This window comes from Pholis gunnellus (genome assembly GCF_910591455.1).
Source record: "Pholis gunnellus genome assembly, chromosome: 4".
Lineage (NCBI taxonomy): Eukaryota > Metazoa > Chordata > Actinopteri > Perciformes > Pholidae > Pholis > Pholis gunnellus.
In genome coordinates this window covers 18,802,717-18,826,735 of record NC_136530.1, presented here as the reverse complement: position 1 = coordinate 18,826,735, position 24,019 = coordinate 18,802,717, and the positions used below count along the sequence as shown (strand labels likewise).

General features: G+C 39.2%; 1 protein-coding gene across 1 annotated transcript; it reads left to right on the top strand.

The window, feature by feature from the left end:
• Nucleotides 1-1,827: 1,827 nt before the first annotated feature.
• On the top strand, nucleotides 1,828-23,762 carry LOC306694896 (complement factor H-like; the record flags this gene model as incomplete). The annotated part of the gene is made up of 16 exons (XM_079157941.1): nucleotides 1,828-1,876; nucleotides 11,540-11,722; nucleotides 11,936-12,041; nucleotides 12,218-12,294; nucleotides 12,460-12,642; nucleotides 13,257-13,382; nucleotides 13,482-13,670; nucleotides 13,819-13,995; nucleotides 14,873-15,040; nucleotides 15,647-15,814; nucleotides 16,342-16,500; nucleotides 16,907-17,086; nucleotides 17,188-17,382; nucleotides 22,484-22,675; nucleotides 23,031-23,216; nucleotides 23,689-23,762. Coding segments are annotated over 16 exons (2,412 nt in total), but the record flags the coding sequence as incomplete, so codon positions are not given.
• Nucleotides 23,763-24,019: the final 257 nt, after the last annotated feature.

The following is a 24,019-nucleotide window of genomic DNA, read 5'->3' as shown; positions in this document are numbered from 1 at the left end:
AGGCTAGCAATAAGGAAGAAAAAGTCTTCTCTGTCGGAGAGAGTGGTGGTGGAAGATGACCCCAATCCAGGACCCCAGTCTATTGACTTTGGAATAACAAGCACAGGAAGAGTATTTCAGTGGAAGCCACATTATCAAAGTTAGAGGAATGACACTTTTAGTTCTAACTCACAGACAAGGAATTTACAAGACCCGTCAAGTACCGGCCTCATCACAGGGACAGTGGCGCAGACCACCCAGAGAGGGGCGCGCAGCCGCCACCAGCCTGCCCAAGCCGGAGCCCCAGGTCGGCCCTGTTGACCCCGGCAGCAGGGTTACGTTGCTTTGCCGATAGGCCATGGCTCCTCCCATTTAAGTTGCCTACTACCTGGATTGGCTGGGGCCCCCTTTTTCTCAGCTGTAGCAGCCTAGGTTATGAAGAAGTATGTGGGCTGCAGCGACTAACGTCTAGCAGTAGCCGGTCAGGATCAGTGAGGTTGAGTTGTTGTTATGTTGTGGCAGGGCATGCTGTAGGGGTTTTCTTGGCAGATCAGTTTTCTCTCTGTTAACTGAAGTGGGTGTTAGGGGGCGGAGTCTAAAACAGGAAATAAATACATGGCTTACACTGTTCCACAGTGAATTTAGGTCCAGTGAGTGGTTGTGTGTTAGAGGAAAGGTGAGCGACTGGGGCAAATCTTATTATATGGTTGCCCAAACAACATTCTATAATGGCATGCTAGTTGGCTTAATCACTTTGTTTGTTGTTTGGTCTTGTTGGGGGCTCAGGTAGTATGCTGGTTAGCTTAGCAGTCTTATTAGTTTATCAAATTGTTTGGTTTATTTGGTGGCTCAGTTGGCATGCTAGTTAACCTGACATGATATAGTAGATAAGAGTGTATGCTTTGTTGCTTGCTAAGATGAGGTAATTGTGTCAAAATAAAAATCTACCTCAGTCCCTCCATAAGCCACATTCTCACAGAGAGCATTGCTGGTCCCTGTCTCCAGTCACACCTCACCTCTCCCAGGCCTTGTTCTTTCCCTTAATTTCCATGACCTGCTATCCAGTAGATGCCAGCCCTGGTCACCAGACATCCCCTCCCACACACCGGTTTTCACTCTCCTCCTCAGCCCTGCGGCTCTGCCCAGTCAGTGTCAGATTGTTGAAGTTTCCATGCTGCAAATGTGATGTGCTTCTGTCTTTGCTTACGTGCCTACCTGTACCTGAAGTGTAATTATGAATCTCACTGCATTTCTTGGCAAGACTCGCCCTGCGTAGCTGGTTATGGCAGAGATGATTGGTTAAGGTTAGAAATTAAGGATAAGGATAGATCATTGGTCAGGGCATAGAACCATAGTACTTGAATACTATGCAGGGCGAGGCTTGCCAAGAAAAGCAGTAGGATTCATAATAACGCATACCTAAAACCTGGGATTGTTTGCCAGTTGGTATAACAGCATGCTGCAGCTGATAACATTGCTGGCTAGCTTGACATGCTGTTAGCTTGCTGTTAGCTTGCTGTATGTACACAAAAGCGAATGGGTGTGTGGGCTCAGGTAAAGAGAGGCGTGGTTCTGGGATGCTGGAACACACTGTTGAACCTTCCCTGTGTTTTGGGCCCAACTCAACCAAACCAAATCTATTGAGAGGGTGTCCATCTAATGATCACGTAGACATGTCTTCACCCTTACACAGGCCAAGGTACATGATTAAAACAAAGTGATAATCATTAAGACAGTTGGAATAAGTTGGATAACTGAGTGGGTCATGGCATTCAGATGAAGTCGCCTGTCAAGCCAACTGGGCCAGCCACTGTAGTTTAGCCTCAGCAGTTACAATGTGGCCTGGTCATGCCGCAGAGTGGGCGCTCTTTGCTTGGGGCGGGAAAGGAGTTTGAAGGTAAGTTAGGTCAGGGTTAGGGAATGGTGTCGCCTGTCACGGTGGCCAGTAGATTTATGATGGCACAGCCTGATACCCACTGCAAGGCCTAGTGGTAGGTCAAAACATCATTTAACATGAATAGGCTTCAATGGGAATTTTAGTTTGTAGTGAATTATTATTCAAAACTGTCAATACCTTTTTTAAATATTAGGTATGGTTTACTGGCTTCCTTCAAGTGTCAATCATCAGGAAGTCTTTATCCAAATCCAGATGTTGCAAAATAGGAGATGCTGCCTTATACTTCTTTCAACTTGGTGATATTGCTTGAAAAAAATACTTATAGCTCTACGATTTTACATTTTTAATGGTAACAATGAATAAAGTAAGTAAATATAATGTGAAAAGGGATCCCGAGAGACAAATTACTCCACAGAATTGCCCAGTTCTGCAGCTATCCCAAGCTTTTTAGTCTCTTTTTAGATCATTGTTTTGGTCACAACAAACAGGGAGTGTTTGGCATTGTACACTACTAATCTTGCTCTCTGCTTGTTGTACATCAATAAACAATTGTTTGCTAACACATTAGCTGTGACAACCGTTTTTAAGTCTCTAACAATACATAATGACAGCGAAGTGAGTTTGTCAGCTTGTTGTGGGTGTTGTGTGCCCCCTAGTGGCCATGAAATGTATTAATGCAGCTTTAAATTAATAGCAAAAATTAATAGAGCACACAATGTGCGCATTACAGGGCTCTAAACAGCAACTCCAATCAACCATAAGTTGTTTTTTCTCATATAATGGAGTGAATATCACAAATATACAGTACAAGACACAAACTGCAAGATCAAACCCAGTAAAGTGGTTTGAGTAACTTGCAAATGACATCGTCATAGGTGATAGGTTGACAGTCAGGCCTACCAGCTCAATTGTTCTCTCCAGGAATCAGTCAGGGCTCAAACAGCTGTGCAGTTCATGGATATGATGATGGTTTTCAGTTCAGTGACATCAATCATCATACCTGCAAGCTTTCAATTCTGCTACATTACTCTATTTTCAGGTCTCCAGAATTATAGCTGTAACAATGTATGCCAAAAAATCCCTCATACAGCAGCTCGTGACCAATTTGCAATTTGAAGGTTGATACAGGTGATGTTTAAGCAGATATAATAGTCCATATGACCTCACAAATGCTTTCATTTTCATGCTGGAAAATGACAAAGAGGGTTCCTGTCTGTGAAAGTGTTTGCCTTCAGAAAATAAAGTGCATTAGTCTAGTTTACAGCTTTACTGCTCCCTTCACATATATACAGTGGCTTGCAAAAGTATTCATACCCCTTGAACTTTTCCACATTTTGTCACATTACATGCCACAAACATAAATATATTTTATTGGAATTTTATGTGAAAGACCAACACAAAGTGTCACACAATTGTGAAGTACAAAGAAAATTATACATGATTTTAAATTTTTTTCACAAATAAAAAACTGAAAAGTGCAGTGTGCAAAATTATTCAGCCCCCTTTTCTCTGAGTGCAACCAATGCCTGCCTTCAGAAGTTGCCTGATGACTGCTGAATGATTGAATGTTGAACTAATGACTAACTAGAGTCCACCTGTGTGTAATCTAATCTCAGTACAAATACAGCTGTTCTGTGACAGCCTCAGAGGTTTGTTAAGAGAATATTGGGGAGCAAACAGGACCATGAAGTCCAAGGAACACACCAGACAGGTCAGAGATAAAGTTGTGGAGAAGTTTAAAGCAGGGTTAGGCTATAAAAAGATTTCCCAAGCTTTGAACATGTCACGGAGCACTGTTCAATCCATTATCCGGAAATGGAAAGAGTATGGCACAACTGCAAACCTACCAAGACACGGCCGTCCACCTAAACTTACAGACCGAACAAGGAGAGCACTGACAAGAGATGCAGCCAAGAGGCCCATGGTGACTCTGGACGAACTGCAGAGATCCACAGCTCAGGTGGGGGAATCTGTCCACAGGACAACTATTGGGCGTGCACTCCACAAATCTGGCCTTTATGGAAGAGTGGCAAGAAGAAAGCCATTGTTAAAAGAAAACCATAAGAAGTCCCGTTTGCAGTTTGCCAGAAACCATGTGGGGGACACAGCAAACACGTGGAAGAAGGTGCTCTGGTCAGATGAGACCAAAATTGAACTTTTTGGCCTAAATGCAAAACGTTATGTGTGGCGGAAACCTAACACTGCACATCACCCTGAACACACCATCCCCACTGTCAAACATGGTGGTGGTAGCATGATGCTCTGGGGGTGCTTCTCTTCAGCAGGGACAGGGAAGTTGGTCAGAGTTGATGGGAAGATGGATGAAGCCAAATACAGGGCACTCTTGGAAGAAAACCTGTTGGAGTCTGCAAAAGACTTGAGACTGGGGCGGAGGTTCACCTTCCAGCAGGACAACGACCCTAAACATAAAGCCAGGGCTACAATGGAATGGTTTAAAACGAAACATATTCATGTGTTAGAATGGCCCAGTCAAAGTCCAGACCTAAATCCCATCGAGAATCTGTGGCAAGATCTGAAAACCGCCGTTCACAAACGCTCTCCATCTAATCTGACTGAACTTGAGCTGTTTTGCAAAGAAGAATGGGTAAAAATCTCAGTCTCTAGATGTGCAACGCTGGTAGAGACATACCCCAAAAGACTTGCAGCTGTAATTGCAGCAAAAGGCGCTTCCACAAAGTATTGACTCAGGGGGGCTGAATAATTTTGCACACTGCACTTTTCAGTTTTTTATTTGTGAAAAAAATTTAAAATCATGTTTAATTTTCTTTGTACTTCACAATTGTGTGACACTTTGTGTTGGTCTTTCACATAAAATTCCAATAAAATATATTTATGTTTGTGGCGTGTAATGTGACAAAATGTGGAAAAGTTCAAGGGGTATGAATACTTTTGCAAGCCACTGTAGTATTTAATGGTTGAAGATGGCTGAGGTAAGGTGTAAATGACATTACCAAATCAGTTAGATTTCATTACAGTGTTTACAGACTTTAAACCTGAATTAGCTAGAGTCTACAGGTTTTCAATAAGTATTGTTTCTGATGCTTTGATGGACCGTCTTTTGGTTTTCTGAGGCTAATGTCTGCAGAGACCTCTTCTTTCGTCACTCCAAATCATTCATTATTCCTCATGCTGCTCCATGAGGCTCAGCGGCACAGAAAAGATGTATCGGATTTGAGTCGGTCAGACCATTTTTTTCAACAGGGCCTCTCTTCTCGACAGTCAGCTGTAAGAAACACGAGGATCAAAGCAGGAGAAGCACTGGAACACGAATGAGTATCGACTCTATAGAAAGCCAATGACGTCGAAGAATAAGCTTCTCGTGACAATCTGTCATTTTCACACATCAGCCTGCAGTGTTGAAAATGAAATCTGTCACTTGGCCAGAAGCAACCAGTTCATTAACCTGTAAAAAAAAGTTAGTGCTTACTGTATATCATTAGCATTAAGCTGATATCCTGAGGGAGGGCTTGGCTGTTTGTTTGCTGTGGGCTTAACATTCATGCTCATCCTGTCATCCTGGCTTGGATTATCCAAAGACAACTGCTCGAGCAACAACCTCAAACCGATCCACTGAGAAGCCCTGTTCATCAGGAGCATTACGCTGCTCTAGATGGTAGATGTATAAGAAATATATGCCATCTGATCAGCACTGAAAACCTGTTCATTCATGCTCAAAAAAAAAAGTTGAAGTTCCCGCAAATTAAAAAAGTAGCTGAATTATTTATGGAACCAATTTTAGGTTAATTATGTCAGTCAATTATTTATATCCTTGACATTTCAACATCATGTATATTTTAGATATATAACATTATGAATTTGGTAGAAGTTTGCCCAAATATTATTTTAGAAAGTCTTCCTCTGTTGCTTACGAGAAAGTTGCATTGCCTATATAAAAAAAAAGTAATTTAGAAATAAAATGTAAAAAAAGGTATGTTTTCCTTTAGTCAATTTAGTATTTTTTTAAAGTCTTCCAATTTGGAAAGGCAAATTGAACAGGCGGAGGCCTATTTGTGTTGTTGTAACAGTAGAGGTTTAAGTCCATGCAGTGGCGGGCCGTCAGGGCCTGCAAAGCCTTCTCTGCTGGCCTAAACAGAATCACAAAGTTATAGCTATTTTATAATTTAATATTTTTTCTTATATGTATTATAATTTATAAAAATATTTTTCCCATTATCTTATTTTCTCATTGCACAGCTACTGTGCTCCTCAGTTGCTCTGCTTCCAGTGCAGCTTGTTTTAAGTAGAGCTTTTATCCAATCAGATTTCACCTCTGTGTCTCTAGGTAGAAGAGAGGCCCCAGCCTGCAGACTCACCCAGTGCTGCCATGTGCCGTTTAAATTGAATGGGGACGATATTGTTGATTCAACCAATCAGATCTTTAGTTTGGGATTCATGGCCCCACCAGAGCAGTTTGCAGGCCTAGTTACGTCAGCTCAGAGTCCAGATGCCTCTCTGCCAGCAAGGTGCAGAGTGTGCTGTGATTGGTCAGTGGGCGGGCACGTGACTATGTGCCCGCGAAACATGATTGCTAGCAGAGCTTTGTAGCAGACAGAGTTCAAGTGGAAATATTTGAAAGACATTTTACCTAGCTTTGTTTTTTTAATATGAAATGGCGGAAGGAGGAGAAACGGATTTAGTGGCGGAGTTACTGGGAACGCTTTTCTCAAGAAGGACATTTCTGAACAAACTGGACAGTAAGAAACACCCCACAGCTAGCAGCCCTGACCAGCCAGGAAAAGGATTTGTATGCAGCATCAGAAGCGTTGCACATGTTATGGCTGTGAATGTGTTTCATTTGAACTGAGCGTAGGTACTTTTGGAGAGACTCGAGTGGATCTACAACTCACAACCGCGGCCCGCCCTTCGCCGGTCCACGGCTGAAGACGACCACCGAACACGGTCGAAGGCGACCACCGAACTGCGGCGGAAAACGGACCACCGACCGGCCGCGGAAGACGGACAAGCGACCGGCAGCGGAAGACAACCGAACGACGACGACCGAACAGCGGCGGACCACGGACAACCGACCGGCGGCGGATCCGGTTGGACTTCTTACTGGAACTGATGTACTGGGATTAAACTCTTTGTCAGCATAGACAGCATTTGGTAAGTGAACTAAGCTTCGTTTGTTTACCTCTACTGTTCATTTGTCTATCGTGGCGTTTTTATGAATAGTATTTGAATGGCTCGTGCTCGTGTGGTGGAATGCGTGGATCCGCTGCAGGTCTGCTGGATTGATTTGTTGCTTTGTTGTCATATGAATATATGTGACTGCTCTTGTGAGTTTGTCATTGTGTTACATTGATTTGGACTATATTGTCCGTTTTGGACGCAGCGTCCCGTCATGCTCGTATTCATGTATCTGCACATTTTATTTCATTTGTCAAATGTTGCAGTGTTCTGTGAATATGCGGCTTTTACACGAAACCAATAATAACCCCCGTAGCTGTGACGTTATAATGAGGTTATTAGAAGTGGAGAACAGCACTGAAGGCCCAGGTATAAAATCCACGGCCCGCCACTGAGTCCATGCAGTTGAAAAGGGCAGCAGCAGTCAGAAATAGCCTAAATAGTCCGATTCAGCTCTTTAGTACTCAATCTATCCCCTTTGTGTGGATATGTGCAACTCAATGAGTGTAAGATAGAGTTGCTGAAACAGAGCAGAGACAAAATCTGCTATACCTCACATAGATGAACAGTGTAAAGGTCAGACGGCAAGCATTGTCTTTCTTAATGTCCTCTTCTGAATCATTTTTTCTTAACATGCAACAAAAAACAACCAGGGTGAGCAAGAAAGATCCGGTCAAAAGTAAGGTTACTGGAAGTAATAAAACCAGCTGATGTCCATTTTTGTTCCTCTCCAACCGTTACTAATAGAAAATCTGTCATTTAAAATATTCCAATTGATTGTTGTTGGCTATTTCATTTCTTTTTTTATTCATTTTTTTTCTTCCCACATCACCCCTCAGTTTGCTGCTCTTCCCACCATGTAGATCACTTCTGTCCTCTAGTGGAAGAACATAGAAAAGATGCAAATACAACCACGGTGAGAGTTATTGCCAATTAATCTTCCTTTTCTTCCCACATTTGTATACATTTGTTTTGTTTTACAAATGTTGTGGTCTGTAGCCATGGAACATGTATGTGCCCTCTATGACTCTTTTCATGCATACTGTATAGGTGGGTATTATCTAGCCACTGCTCCATCATTATAGGCCTACAATTAGTGCATCCATACATCAAGCATGGTTAGCCCCTACGGGAATACAGAGCTGCCACGCAGCTGTGCTCTGAACAAGGCTGACACACAAGAATTATTTATTTTTAACTAGTGTGACTAAATGGGTGAAACAATGTACTCTGTAGGATCAAGCATTTGTTTCTGACATGTTTGCCACTTACTACAAACAAACTACAGCTTTTAGTTCAGCATCTCCGTGTCAACAAGAATCTATAGAAATATTAAAGAAGGTACACGATTGTTCGCTAAATTGTGCTGCAGTTAACACGATTTTTGTGCGGTAATTAAAACGTAAATGTTGCTTTTAAAGAACAGTCAAAACAGTTATACTGCTTCACAATGTTTTTGAAAGTGTTTTGTGGTTTGGAATATCTTTGTAGAAGTACTTCAGTAAATACTGTCTGCACTGAAGATATGCTGTTGATCGTAATAGGTTAATTGTTTAGCCTGTAAACTCAAAAACAGAGGTAATATCTTCATATTGCTTATCTTGTCCAGCTAAGAGTCCAAACCCCCAATATATTACATCTTCACATCTGATTCAGCATTTTTGTTTCATTCATTTTGATCATTTTTTTCTTTTGATGGACTAATTGATTGATTTACTCATCGTTCTCTATTGTTGGTAAATTCTCATCTCTGTGTTATCTCTGGACTGTATTTAACAAGAAAGAAGTATGAACACACACACACAAACAGGACTAATTTGGTGTTTATGCTCAAAGACACATGCAGACTGTAGGAGCCCGGGATCACACCGCCAACCTTGAGGTTAAATGATGACATGCTCTACCAACTGAGCTACAGCTGCCACAGGCATGCTACACAAGGCCAGTCTGTGAGCATGCATGATACCATGGTAGGATAGCGGGTGATGGTGAGAAAGCTTCAGTAAGATATTGTGACAGTATTGATTGTCACACTATGGTTGACGTCGAACGTTACATGTCTTGATCATTTTAGTGTAGATGGGTAACTTAAGTAGATGAATGTGAAAACTGTAAATTGTGGCAAATAATGTATGCAAGTAGAACGGTTTTGGGATACAGCTAGGTTTCAACAAAGTGTTATCCTGATGTCTTTCTTGCTTTACTAAATAGTTTCTATAACTGCATTCAAATAAAACACCCACTGTTTCTGGCAAAAGAACTGAACGCATCTTAATTCAAGTTTTTAGTGTTCTGCTTGTCTTTAGCTGCATATCATTTGAATATTCAGCACCATCTGTTTTAACCTCCTCTCTGTATATATGCTTGTCTGTCTCTCTGCCCAACTGGTTGACTTCATAAACCCGATTCAACTTGAATCATTCAAGGTACATTTGCTTAATCTAATCAAGAATTATGTATGGGTCAGCGTTGATGCTGATATGTAACACCTATCCAGTGCCTCAGGAGGTCACTGTTGAGTGATTCCAGGAGCAGCTGTGTCCTTTTGTGAAGGAATCTGTATCTGTTCAGGATGAATTCAATATACTGTAGATATCAACAGTTTTTCTTTTTGATTTATTTGCTGATTGATGTCTCTGGGGATTTATGGTGGGATGGAGACATGGAGACATTCTTCGTGGCACCGTTGCACAGAGTGAGAGACAAAGGCATGAAAATGCATACACATGTGGACATACAGTACTTTATATGATATATACAGAGTTGTTCCTTTCCTATTACAGGATTGATTACATTAAAGTAAATCATTTGTTTATCCTTTAATAATCCTTTTGTCCAAAAAAAATTCTGTCAAACAAAGAAATTCTTTAATCTTAAGTTTTTAATCACTGGCACCCGAAATACACTCTCGATCTATTTAAATGATATTGAAAGAATATATCTGCCATGCGCCACTAAATCTAAAAGTTGCAGGCTTTCCAACCCTGGAAGTAAAAAAAAAAAGTTGTTGGGAGAATTTATAACATTTTGTCATGATGTATTCTTCACATATAAAGATAGCAAATGTCAACACAAAATATATCTGCAACTGCTGTCTACACTACCGGCCCTCCAGAACCCACATTACTACTCCACATCCCTCTCTCTCATTCTGCTTTGTCAGCAATGGAGGCGGGAAGCACACAGCTCTCATTTCTCAAACAGAGAAATATCATCCCACAGTATCGCAACTAAATTAATGAAAGCCTTCGGCAATACAGGGAATGAAAAGTCAAAAATACAAATCCCAAATGCAGATTGAACATGTTCCCATCACAAATTCGTGACGACTGTTCTGAGAAATGATGATAATTTGTGTTTTCAGTAACAAAGACACACACACGTAACTCCTGTTCAGAACATGTTGTTTGAATAACATGAAGCCATGTTGAGAAATGAAGGCAAATCCTGCATTGCTCAACAGCAACATTTAGTTTTCATTGTTTCCAAACTGATATCAGGATCTGCACAATTGGTTCCCCGGCCTTTTCTACAAGGCCTTCAAAATACAAATAAGTATATAGTGTATAAGTATAACCTGTGGGCCATGGTTGGGACATTTATGCACATCAAACATAAATCTGGTTTGTATTTATTTTTTTCAATCATCATACTTTTGACCCAGTTTTACCCAATATCTGTTTTGCCTATTTATTTAATATTTACTCAAGATCAGAAGAGTCTGCACTGACTTGCTGAATGCAACACATTTGTTTGCTCTATTGATTGCTGCAAATGATTACCAAGGAAGAAAGAAACCCAAATAAACCCTTACCGGAATACTCTTTTTTTCCGTCACTGAATTATGAAACAAAGCCTAAGGGGCATTGAACCGTTGAAGCACTCATTGCATTCGATTTATTTTATATTTTTTAACAAGAGCAACCTTTCAAAATAAAAGAAATAAGACTATTTGTGTGATCATTCTTTTGCTAAATCATTTCAATGATTCACTGAGCTTATTCTGCAATATAAATCTCAGTTATGCATGTAATGATAAAAGGAAGACATCCTCATGTTTTCATGGGGTTTTTTGGGGGATCAAGAGTGTCATATAAGGTGTTCTTTATGTGGTCACTTCCTCTTTTTTCTTGTCCCGTTGAGCCTGAGATTGGATTTGGAGGCTGGAACAGACTTATGTAAATCATTGCGCAATCTATTTTTGCCTTTGGAATCCACAGCTCTCTCTGTGTATGATAGTGTTTCAGTCTCCAGTTTCTACTTCTGTTTGGTGGTTCAGGGTTATGAAGATAAAATGCACTTAATAACCGGAAGCTGTGTCCTGTTTTTCTGGATGTATACACTGACCCTTGTGAAAAGTCAAGGTAAGACCAAGTAATTCAAACAATTAGTAGGGTCCCTTTTATCCGATTTAATTTGTGGCTTGATGTTTTGTGTTTTGTTGGTGGTGGGGGGGGGGACTAAATAATGCAAAATTATTTTTATTTATTTCTGTTTTTCGCTGTCCCATAGACTGTACACGTGAACAGTTTTTTAATAGCCGCCTGTATGATTCAAATTTCGACACAACTCATCTGGAGGCTACCTACCCTGGTGGAACACAAGTGAGAGTGGGCTGCAATGTTGGCCACAGTGGCTTTTTCAGACTGTTATGCATCAACGGACAATGGAAATCAAGAGACAAACCATGTCAACGTGAGTTACAGTATTTCATTGTTTGGAAATAAATAATTAAAAACATTAAAAACGCATATAGGCTACGATACTTATTATTAAATGTATGTGATACGATATAACGATAAAATATCATACTGCGTATTATTGAATGGAGGTCCACCTGTCGCGTCACTGTATTTTGAGCCTTGGAAATGTATTTACCCACATTCTCTTTCATTCTTATGTTTCAAGCGAGATCATGTGGCCATCCCGGTGAGGCCCAGTTTGCAGATTTTAATCTGGTACAGGGAGACGATTTTGTCTTTGGGTCACAAGTTATGTACACCTGCAATAAAGGGTATGAAAATATGTATAAACACAATTGTATACTATTAATTTGTATGTTTAGTTATATCTCTGTGCTTTGCTTTGCACATAGTAGTCTGTATCACTATATTGTGCATAACAAGAGGTGCAGTTTGACTATTAATAAGCTATTTCCATCAACCATGTTCTACATAATACTCGTTTCAGTTACCAAATGGTCAGTCGCAAAAACTCCCGGAATTGCATGGCTAACGGCTGGGATGGTGTGGTTCCTGTCTGTGAAGGTAAAGCTGAAATAAAGGATCATATTCGTTCAGTACCTTACATACGAGGGGAACTGTCACTGTGTCAGGAAATATTGAAGAACTTTATTTCTTACGTGCTTAAAGGTCGAAACATTTGAACGTTTTTTGGTCATCCAATTTATGATTTATTTGTTTTCCTTCCAGCCCAACAGTGCTCAGTGATTCATGTGGACGACAATGTCCAGGTGATTGGGAACCCAGAGGAAGCAACGTATGGCAATGTAGTTCGATTCAGCTGCAAGTCCCACTCTGAAATCCTGTCTGGGTCACAAGAAATGTATTGTGATGAAAATGGAGAGTGGCATGGAGTGATTCCAAAATGCAAAGGTACAGCAGGCTTTCCGAAATGAAGCAGAAGGTCTTCCTTTTTAGTAAAAGGGTGAAAGTATAGGCAAAGGGGAAGGCAGAAACACACAAATACAAACATAACCCACCATGGGATGTGCCGGGCCAATTAGGAAGATCGCAGACTCTTTAAACTGTACTGATGTTTGCCGTATTTTCGACTGGTTTTGACAAAAAGTTTAATATAACAACTCATAATATAGCAGCTCAACTCTCCCGGCTGTCGTCTGTCATTTGGGCATCATCGTTTTTCTACCTACTTTGCACCACGTCTCGCCCTTCTGTGCTGTGATTGGCTGTTACTACTGCGCTGTGATGGTCACTGGTCGCTCGGCGCTACATCACATGTTGATAACCCGCTGATAGCTCCCCTTTGAAAAGTTTGGGATTTGGTCTGGCGATATCAGAATGTGAGAACCAAAAATACCTCCCAACTGAATGTTTCAGATATTATTTTACTCCAGAGTAAGGTCAATAAGTGATTACTGTGCATCCCCCTTTTTATGAAAAAAATGATATATATTTTTTTTTTCCAACAGCGATAGCATGTCCAGTACCCACGATTGAAAATGGTTTTGTGCCTGGAAATATTCCAGAGTACAAAGAACAGGAGATCCTGCCGTTTAGTTGTAATGCCGCTTACAAACGCACTGAAGACAGACCTTCAAGATGCGTCAAACATGGAATTAGAGCAGAGTGGAGCCCCACACCTGCATGTGAACGTAAGTATAAACTGAGTCATCCAGTTTGATGGTTATATCACACTGACAAGGGAAAATTGGTGCTAACAGATAATATGCTTAATTTCCCAACAAATGAAGTAATAACATGTAGACTGCACCGACTGGAGGGAACCACGTATTATCCTCCTTCCAAAAATGTGTTTTCACCTGGTGACACACTGACAGTCACTTGTGGAGATAAGTCCTGGATTTCTAACGCTCGGGACACCTCAGCAGTGACTACATGCAAAGAGGATGGAGAGTGGACTCTCCGCCCAGTATGCCAAGGTATAAAACTACATGGGCTTAGTGCCAGACACAGATTATGAGATTGCTGTTCATTATTGTGTGTGTGGTTCATTCATTTGTGATGATAATGATGATGATCGATCTTATCTTTATTACTTAAGTCACGCAAGTCTTTCTCTTCTTCTAGAGGTTAGATGCAGTAATCGTAAACCGCAGCATGTGAATCTCTGGAGAGTTGGACAGCAGGAACGAAGACTGGGTGAGACTGTAACATATTCATGTTGGACGGGCTACAAGATGACAGATGGTGCTACCGTGGCCAAATGCACCAGAGATGGATGGAATCCAAATCCACTTTGTGAAGGTATTGTGAAGTTTTAACTATGACATTACTGGTAATTTTACATTACATTACAGTCATTTAGCAGACGCTTTTATCCAAAGCGACTTACAATTCAGATTCTATCACATTCACACACCGTAGGCGTAGCTACGAGAGCAATTTTGGGGTTAAGTGTCTTGCTCAAGGACACATCGATATGCGACTAGCTGGAGCTGGGGATCGAACCACGGATCCTCTGATTGAAGAACGGCCCTGCTCTCCACTTAGCCACGGTCGCCTATTTTGTATCCTTAAATGGGAAAGCGGGGAAGGAGCTTTTGCTCCAGTTAGGATGTATTTATTAAAAGAAATAGTTTTACCGTAATTGCTGTCTTCCACCAAAAATCGTAGGAACTAAGAGCTAGTAAACTCTGGAACTAAATCAGGAACCAAAAGTCCCTTCTCCAAGTTATGCAGTTACTTCAATATGCTGTTAATCTGCCTCGGTCCCAGTCTATGGTGCTCATTGCAACAGTTATCAGCCTTTTTCCAGAGAAAATCAAGCAACGCTGCTCTGTAGACCAAGAAAAAAAAGATCCATCTATGCAATGTTTCCTGGTACTCCACGCTCAATAACAAGGCTACGTCACGTTCACCCCATTATACATCCCTCACCATGACATAAAGAAATAACTGGTGATCACATTAAAAAAGAAGCAAAATCAGGTGCCATATTTACAAGCATCTTGACCATCTTGCTTGTCTTATATTTGCACAACACAAGTACAATCTGCTTTTACATTGGGGGTGTGGCCACTTTTATTTACTTGTTGATGTGCCAACTGTGATATGAAAGTCAAATGTCACTTTCAAGTCAGTGTCCAGAATAACTACATTTTTTAAATTATTATTTTTACAGAGATCACATGCAACAGTCAAAATTACGAGGATTCAGACATTGATGGAGAGGATAAGAACATGTACAGGCACAACGAGAAGGTCCATTATGTCTGCAAGCCTGGTTATGTGGGTCGTTTTACTCTAACCTGTAAGGAGAGCGGTTGGTTCGGGCGTCCAGATTGTAGAAGTAAGAAAATACAATACACAATATAGTTGAAAGGACTATTGTTGTTGTTTTTTCCCATCATTTTATTAATTTTTATTTTTCATGCTTACACCACAATTACATTATTGTTTATCAGATTAGAATTGAATCACTATGAATACATTTTTTTATAGCAGCAAAGTAAAGAAATGTGGAGTTTAGTGGTTTGCTAAGATCTGCCACCTGTTCTTCTAACCAATTTTCTTGAGCATGCATCTTATTTTATCTTTTTTCACAATTGCAAAATGTCAAATGTGTTTCTTATTTAATTTAAAATTAATAATCTATTTTGAATAGTAGTTAGCACTCATTAACCTACAGCTCCATGCCTCATTTCCATCGTTACAACTTGTCTGGCCAAAATAGCTTTCCTTTTTTTTCCATCGTTAACGGTTATACATGTGTATATGGTGAGAGTTTTGTTAAATGATCAGTATTAATGTGCTCATTCTGGAGCACCACTAGGTCTGACATGCCAAGTACCTTGCTTACTTCTTAAATGAAATTGTCTGTTTCAAAATATTTGAATTTATCCCGAAAACGTGGAAGGTTTGGTAAGTAATTCATAATTTTATTGACTTTTTTCAGGGGCACTGTGTAAAAAACTTCACATCGACCATGCAAAAATTACCTCCAATGAAAACGAAAATTACGGGCTCAATGATGCTGTCGAATATACATGCAGGAACGACGCTAAAAGAGTTTTTACTGTTACCTGTGGGCAAGATGGCTGGACAGGGATGAAGAACTGTTCAGGTAAGAACATAACGGTACAACAAATGTAGTTTTAGGGATAATGTGTGACTGGAGTTTCTATGTTTTGACAGCAATAGAAATGGTAAATATCTCCTAACAGCTAAAAAAATCTAAATTGCATTATTAATTTGATTACCCATCGTAATAAAATTAAAGAAGGCTATTGTTGAACAATTTCTCCTTCCTCCCATCAACACAGACATGTCTGATAAGTGCTGCTCTTGACGCACTTATTGATATTGATCTATAGTCTGTAAAAGTTGTCTCTCTTGTTTTATCAGACCAAGAATCTAAAGCTTTGCAAGTGGTGCTGTGAGGCTGTACTGTATTTAGACACAGCAGTGCTTTGATCCTAATGCCAGCATGCTAATACTCAAAATGACAGTAATAGCATGTTGATGAATAGCACGTATACTGTAATGTCCAGCATGTTACTATCTTAGTTAACCGTGTAGGCATGCTAACAATCGCTATTTAACCGTTGATGCCATCTGAATATAACTTCTTTTTTTGTTTTCCACTGTTAGAATGTCGAAAAGCTGATGTACCAGATGGATTTGCTGTTAGTGCAGACAATGACAAACTGTACCACACCTGCAATAAAGGGTTTAAACTTTTTACCAAAGGCTGGTGGGCTGAGGCCAAATGTAACGATGGGCAGTGGTCTGGACTTGGACATTGCATTGGTAAATCATCTTTAATGTACTACACGTCTAGTTGTAACCCGCATGAAGTAATCCAAAAAATCTCCTTAAAGCTGTACATCACTTTTAAGTAAAACATTTTGTAAGGTATAAGCAAAGATTTCCTAAGCATATAAACGATGAGTATATTCTGTAAGAGAGGCCGAACCTACCCTCTCCCACGTACTACATTGACAGTGAACGCATCTTGCCCCATTCCTCATACCTGATATGGATGCACAGCAGCATATTTTTGTTTTAATAGGCTTATGAACAATTTATATGTTAGTTTAAATGTGTTCTTTTATGTCACATCTTTGATGCAGGCTAAGTCATTTTGTGATTGCTAGAATCACATTTGTTAGCAACAATATACAGACCTAAATGTTTGTAATCATGATCTCTCTAGAGAATACAATGTGTGGAGAAGTTCCTGCGGTTGCTAATGGGAAAGTGACACCTCCGCGTTTACGAAGTCAAAACGCCAACATTGTTTGTAACGAAGGATACCGCGCACAGGTCAACCAATTAACTTGCAGCGACGGAAACTGGCTTTCAAATGGAGTATCCCCCAAAACAATCTGTGCACGTGAGTCATCTTCAGTCTAATTCTATCAGATGTAATTAAGCGTGTTTCTAAAAAGATTACACGGCATAACCTAACGCTGTACGTGTTTTCATGTCTTGCAGCAACTGCCGTTCTTTGCAGCCCACCACGTAAAGTTGACAATGCTGTTGTTGGCGCTTCATATCAGAAGGAATACTTGTCTGGCTCTGAAGTAACATATCAGTGCCGTGATAAGTATACTATATCGGAGGGTGCAGACACAATTCAATGCAAAGATGGCCAATGGGAGGACAATGGGAAAAACATTACGTGCACACGTACGTACAAATGTATTTCACAAAGTCGCACACAGGAAGCTTTAAGACGATTTCAGATTTAAATATATGTTATATATGCTGCATGAATATATACAAAAAATGGGATTTAAGTTTGCCAGTTTTGTGTTTATACAGTATAGCGATTAGGTTTGACACCACAATTGATAAAAACAAAACATAATTGGTACTATGTTACTTGGACAACAATATATTTGTTTATTTATATGGATAGATATAGAACCCATATTCATTTAGATATCTTGAGATGAGAGGCCAAGGGACCCCTGAGAATTTGGCCATACCAATTTTTCCCTTGCCAAAATTCATAGCGTTATTTAGCCCCGTTCCTGATAAGCTAGTAACAAGGTTGGTACCATTGGATTTCTTTGATCATCCAGTTTTATACAATACCAATATATTCAACCTGGCTTTAAAAAATAATGTAATAGTCTGGCGTCCCGTGGGTATCAGGGTCCATACAAGATAAGGGCAAGTCTTTAGTCAGAAAAGAGTTTTATTGCAATAACTAGACCGATTTTTTTTATATATATTCTACACCCACTGCATGTTGACATGTTATGCTGAACACAAACGTTTTCTCCCACAGCTTCCAACCCGCAGTGATTGGTGTTCGTGGTCCAAAGAAGTCTCAATAATAATGCCATGTGTGCATTATTCATACTGATGTATCATCTTGATACATTATACTTAGTCTTTGGACATTGAATGACTGAATCAAGTATCTGTGTAATAAAGTGATTTTAAATCATAAAGCTTTGCCTTTAATTACTAAATGTATGGGTTATGGAGGGGCATCTAGAGAATTTAAGGTGTTAAAATTGTCATGCCAAGCTTTGTGTTGGTGCAGAATAAGTAGTTATAAAAAGAAATGTGAAGAGACCCAATCAATTCCTATGAATACATGCACTGTGTCAACAGCAGCTTCAGGTTTTAAAACTGTAGGTTTGTCTCCCTCAATAGTGTGACTCACCAGTTATGTGAAGTTTGAATTTAAGGACTATCTCATACATTTCAGTTACCCAGCATTGTTTTTCATGGAAGTGCAATTATGAACACCTGAGGAAAAGAAATAAGTTAACCTTTGTCGAAATATGAATAAATGACATTAAATCAACACACTTTGCCAATCCCTCTTTTTGTAAAATGCTGGTCAACTGTAGCAATAAAATGTAAAATGCTTCTTATAATGATGTGGAATCTTTCGAATCACGTCCAGAGTGACAAAACAGCATTTATAGATCAAACAGAAGTGCACTCCCATTACAGTTGTATAACATTTTACAATAATGAATTATGAATAACGTCATTTATTATACGTACATTATTCTATTACAGACATACAGTATACATCAAAATTACCAGGAAAACAGAATTAGAAAAAAAATGCCTTTTGAGCAAAGTTTTAGAGGGAGGCAGTGATTCCGCAAACTTCTTGCTACTTGGAACGGTTGACTTATGTATAAGCACAATAGTGGTGTGGTTGATTTGATTCCTACATTACATCGTTAAACTTTTTTTCAGTCTGATCATGCAAGTCAGTTTTATAGCTGAAGTGACAATTCAGAGTGCTTTACGTTGGCAAAAAAGCATTAAGAATGACATTCAAAAACGATAAGCAATGAAAATTAGATTAAATAAAATAAAATACAATAAATAAAATAGAATACAAATAGAATATACCAGAATTACAGTTAGAGTGCAGTTACGGTGTAGTAATAAGTTGTAAGTTGCTGAAATGCAACAAAGAAAATAAAAGTGCAGTAGAGAAACCTGTCAATAAAACAGCAGAGTTTGATTTACTTTTAAAACGTTTGTTGGGCTAAATATGTAACCTGCTCTCTGTTAATCATTAACACGCTGACATCCAGTCTGGGGACAAAGTTAACCTGAAGCTAGGTTGTGGTCAGAATGTTGGTCGATACAATGTCCTAAAATTTAGGGGGAAAAATAAAAGTGATGCATGTTTTGAGAAATTCAATGATGAAATTTCCTCACTAGCATTGATGTACTTTTAAGTATCAATCACTATTGTGCAATATGAACAGTGTTGCTCTCTCAGTACCATTTACTCTAATTCTTTTATTGACTGATTGTTCAACTCAACGATTTTTACAATGGACTTTGCACAAGTGTCAACACTGTTCATGAAACAGTGAATGTGGTAATCAAACTGGACAGACACTATTTCATCATCAGCAGATACTCACAAACATCAGGTACTCAGCTTTAAACAAAACAATTCATATTGCCCTTAGGCTGTCGTGTATTAGACATATTATTTTTGTCCTTGTTGTTGATCTTGTCAGGTCAAACCTGATGCGATTCATCATAAATGTTTCCTGAGGTCCGTCCCAAAAGTGTATATGTTATCAGAAAGTATCATATTTTCTAGTTGAAAAGCAGATTCCCTTACAGGACTTTATTAATTCATTTGATTGGATACTAAAGATGTGCATTATGAAGAGTCTATGAATTGATTCATCAATGCACAGAGGATACTCTACATGGACTTTTCTGGAACCTTTATAATTGCTTATGTGAAGTGCGTGCTGTGTGTGCTTCCATGCGTCATGTTGTATTCATAAAGCCTTGTGCAATCCCACGGGGCAGTCCATGTTCTGTCCCTTGGTACTCCCTGAGGACTACAGCTGGGGACAAACAAAGAATAGAGTTTGTTACATACAATACAGTTAGACTTTGCCAAAATGCAATTGTCTTTCATCTTTCTCTTTCTCCAACTGTGGAGGAACGTGGACGTCTCTTTATCACAGAATGGTAAGACACTCGCAAAGTGCAAATGGTTGTTAAGTTCAAAGAAGCGGGATCTGAAGTATGTGTGTTGTGGTTGGCTTATTTACAGTATAGTCACAGTTGTGTTTTTTCCCAGCCACATAGTTAAAGATCTTTTGATTCACATGTTGTGATATGACGCTGACTGGCGTCTTTCGTATACAACTGTTGAGAAGACCAATTTCCTCTTTTCTTCACATGTTGCTGCTTGTTAGCATGTTCAAAGCTCCCAGATGTTCCTCACTCCCATGTGTCAGAAGACACCAAACAGGATGAGTACCAAGTGGGAAGCGAGATACATTTCACTTGTGATACTGGTTATATATCAGGTCCAACCATCACTTATGTATGTAGTTCAAACAGAGGCTGGTTGGCAGTCCGTCAAGGACTGTGCTACTGTGAGTTAAATGTCTTTCTGCTCGACTCTTTGTTTCTTTCCTTTTTGAGTGAAATGTGAATCCTTTCATATGCTGGAATTCATTATCTTTTCTTCTAAAATCTTGTTTGACTGATTTTTGACGGATTATTGCATGCAATTAATTGTCTTGTTACTTAATTACATATTTTCATGCTATTATTTGGGAAATGTCTGAATAATTTATCACATAACTTAACTGTTATTAATCAGATGGTACTGAGAGTTGAAATATGCTGCTTTATGTTTTGGGCAACACAATGCTTGCACAATGAAGTGTTATTATTCAACAAACAAAGTTGAAACAAAATCACGTCACTGTCAGTTTACTCGCGCTTTCAACTCAAATTCATCAAAGAAGCGTGAAATGATAACATTCAAAACAGGATTTGAAAAATCCCGTTAGAAAATGTTTGGTTGAGGAATGATCTCTTTTTTTTGTTTTTCTTTCAGTAAAGCCATGTGAACTTCCTGATGAAACTCCCAATGGCTATTATCAAATTACCAAGGGTGAAGAGTTTGTATTTGGTGCCGAAATCAAATACTTTTGTAATGAAGGGTATGTGCATTTGGAATGATTCATAAAAACATAGACATAATAGAAACCTATAATATCTAGACAATTCTTTATTTAAAGCACAGTATAATGTAGATGTAAGCAGATATGAGGGCATTTTTTTTAATGTTTTTAATAATTGTCAATGTTTTATATGATTATATGTATATTAGATTATATATGTCATTGTAATATATTGTCAATCTGGTGCAGCAGCTACAGGTTTCACATGAGGAGTTATTGAGACAAATGTATTTCTAAAAGCAAAGAAAAGTTTCCATATGTGCTTACAACTACATGATAGTGTGTTATAAGCTATGTATTACTTGTTTATATTCTGCTTATAAATTATTGGGTTAAAATAAAGTGTTACGGACGCGGCATCACTATTTTTTAATGGTGTATAAGACAACACAAAAAGAGCTATCAGCCTGGCACATTGTTTTTCTCTGCTTGATCATTGATGATGAACACTAACGTATTGTTCTTTGTAGATATCAAATGGTGAGTAAGGATGACACCAGGACTTGTGGGCTGGCCAAATGGACCAATCATGTGCCAATATGTGAACGTAAGTCTTGGTAACAACACAGCAGCAATTTTGTTCAAAGAAAGCTTTTATTAAGAGAAAACTCCCATTCATTTTGACATCATAGACATTGATACATGACTCACAGTTGAAGCACTTCTATGGCGTATGATCGGCATGAAACTCTCCCGGCTGAATCATTCGAACAATAGATTAATGGCCGCATATTCAAATATCTGGTTCTGGTTTGATGAAAAGTCAATTGTACAAACCTGTGTATATTAAAACATTTTTAGGTAGGGGTTAATTACAACTCCCAAGGTGCATTTTGGCAAGAAAGCTCCCCTCACTCTTATGTGCCTCAACGGCTGGTGGAAGATTACGCTTTGGGGAAAAATAATTAAAAAATCTGCAGCTTCAAATAATTCACTTTTGATTTCATGGGTCAATTCTGGATGAATTCAGCAACTATGGTGCTGTGTTTTCTTCAAAACTGCAACACCAAAGCTTTTTGAATTGTGGTTCAAACCTCTCACTGGCTTCTATATGGCAACCGCTCAGTGGTACCGTATTTAACCAAATTTATACCAAAAACGTGATTTTTCAGAAATAAAGCTAAAATGAATTCAATTGTTGGTCACGACATAACTATCCAGGGTCGTTACATTATCTGTAGGAGTCCTGTGTTTCTATGTTAAATAACAATGAGGACATCATTAAAAAAATTTATGCTAAAAAACACAACGTCCTCCCACTTCTTTCCCTTCATTGACCCATTGTGTTTACTCAGCTTTGAGCTGCGAGCTCCCGCCCGTAGATGAAGGTGTTACGGTAAAAGGTTTACCAGAAAATGACGGTTCCATACTTCCTGACCGCTTCCTCACGTTCGGCTGTGACGGTCCTGGGAAACGTCTGAATGGCAGTTCAGTGCTGATATGTGGTAAAGATGGACAGTGGGATAAGCCATTCCCCACTTGTGAAGGTAAAGCCTTTAAGATGAAAATAATAATGATGTAAACAATATTTATGTAATCATTTTTAATTATAGATCATGTTACAATACAGGTAAAAGCTAAAACGGAAACTTAAAGGCATTTTTATAGACTCTTAAATGAAAAACAAACATGTACTTAGATAGACACTAGTGACTAATGCCTCCACCGACTTCTACAGTATCTTTGTATAATTCAAATACATAATACATTTGCATACAGATGTAATCTTTCAGAAATATCATTGATCAGATTTGGGTTCATGAAATCCCAAAAGTCTGATCTTAAGTCTAGCATGCTGCAGCTTTAACCTCTTGATTAAACAGATTCTCTTCTTCAAAACAGAACAATGCAAAGTTGCAGGTGTTCCAGGCGGCGTGCGCCTCAACACACCTGTACCAGACAATCAACTAAGACCAGGAGAACAGTTGAGTTTTGATTGCATCAATCCTAAAGACACGCTTCGAGGGAAGGCAGTAGTTGAGTGTTTAGCAGGCGGACAGTGGAGTGATCCCTTCCCAACATGTGGAGGTAAATCAATACTTTTCTTCTCCCCATGCTCCATGTCTAAGGAAATGATGGGAAAAGATGATCCATGACCCAATTGTCAGTTGTCTCCCACAGTGCACAGCAATCTTAGAGTGCTTGATGTGCTCGGTTTACCCTGCCCTGATACATATTATCTTTGTGCTGCTATTTTGTTCCCAAGTAAATAGAAGTGATTCTTAGCCTTTGTGTTTAGTCATTCATAAAAATGATTGTAACTAAAGTCAGTTTCACCAGGAATTCAACTTAAAAAAGCTGAATTAAAACCTCTCTAAGAGCCCTGAACAGTAAACCCTTCATGTAGGTAGCTGTGTATTAAACTGTTTTAGTTTTTGCTCGGTTAACGCCAATAAACTGGCAGTGTGTACACACAGACTTCAATAAGAAAAAGACAGAAATAACTTTTTCTGGACCAACTCATTACTTTTTATTTTTGTGTTTTTTTACATTCTTTTAGCTCCTTTGGATTGTGGGAGATCACCATCCCTTACAGACGGAGACACCATAGAAACTCTTCGATTACAACACCGCCATAACGAAAGGGTTCAATATCGCTGTCAGAATTACTATACCATGGAGGGTGAGCCTTTCACAACCTGCATCAATGGGGAATGGATTGGACAGATGAGGTGTCTAAGTAAGTATTAATTCCCAGACATTTTTCATGTGGCATTCTGTGAGGATTTTGCATACGTAAAAGTGATATTCTGGTCTCCAGTGTTTGCATGTAGTAGCTTGATTAATATTAACAGAATATATCAATTATACAGGGCCATTACACAGAGTGC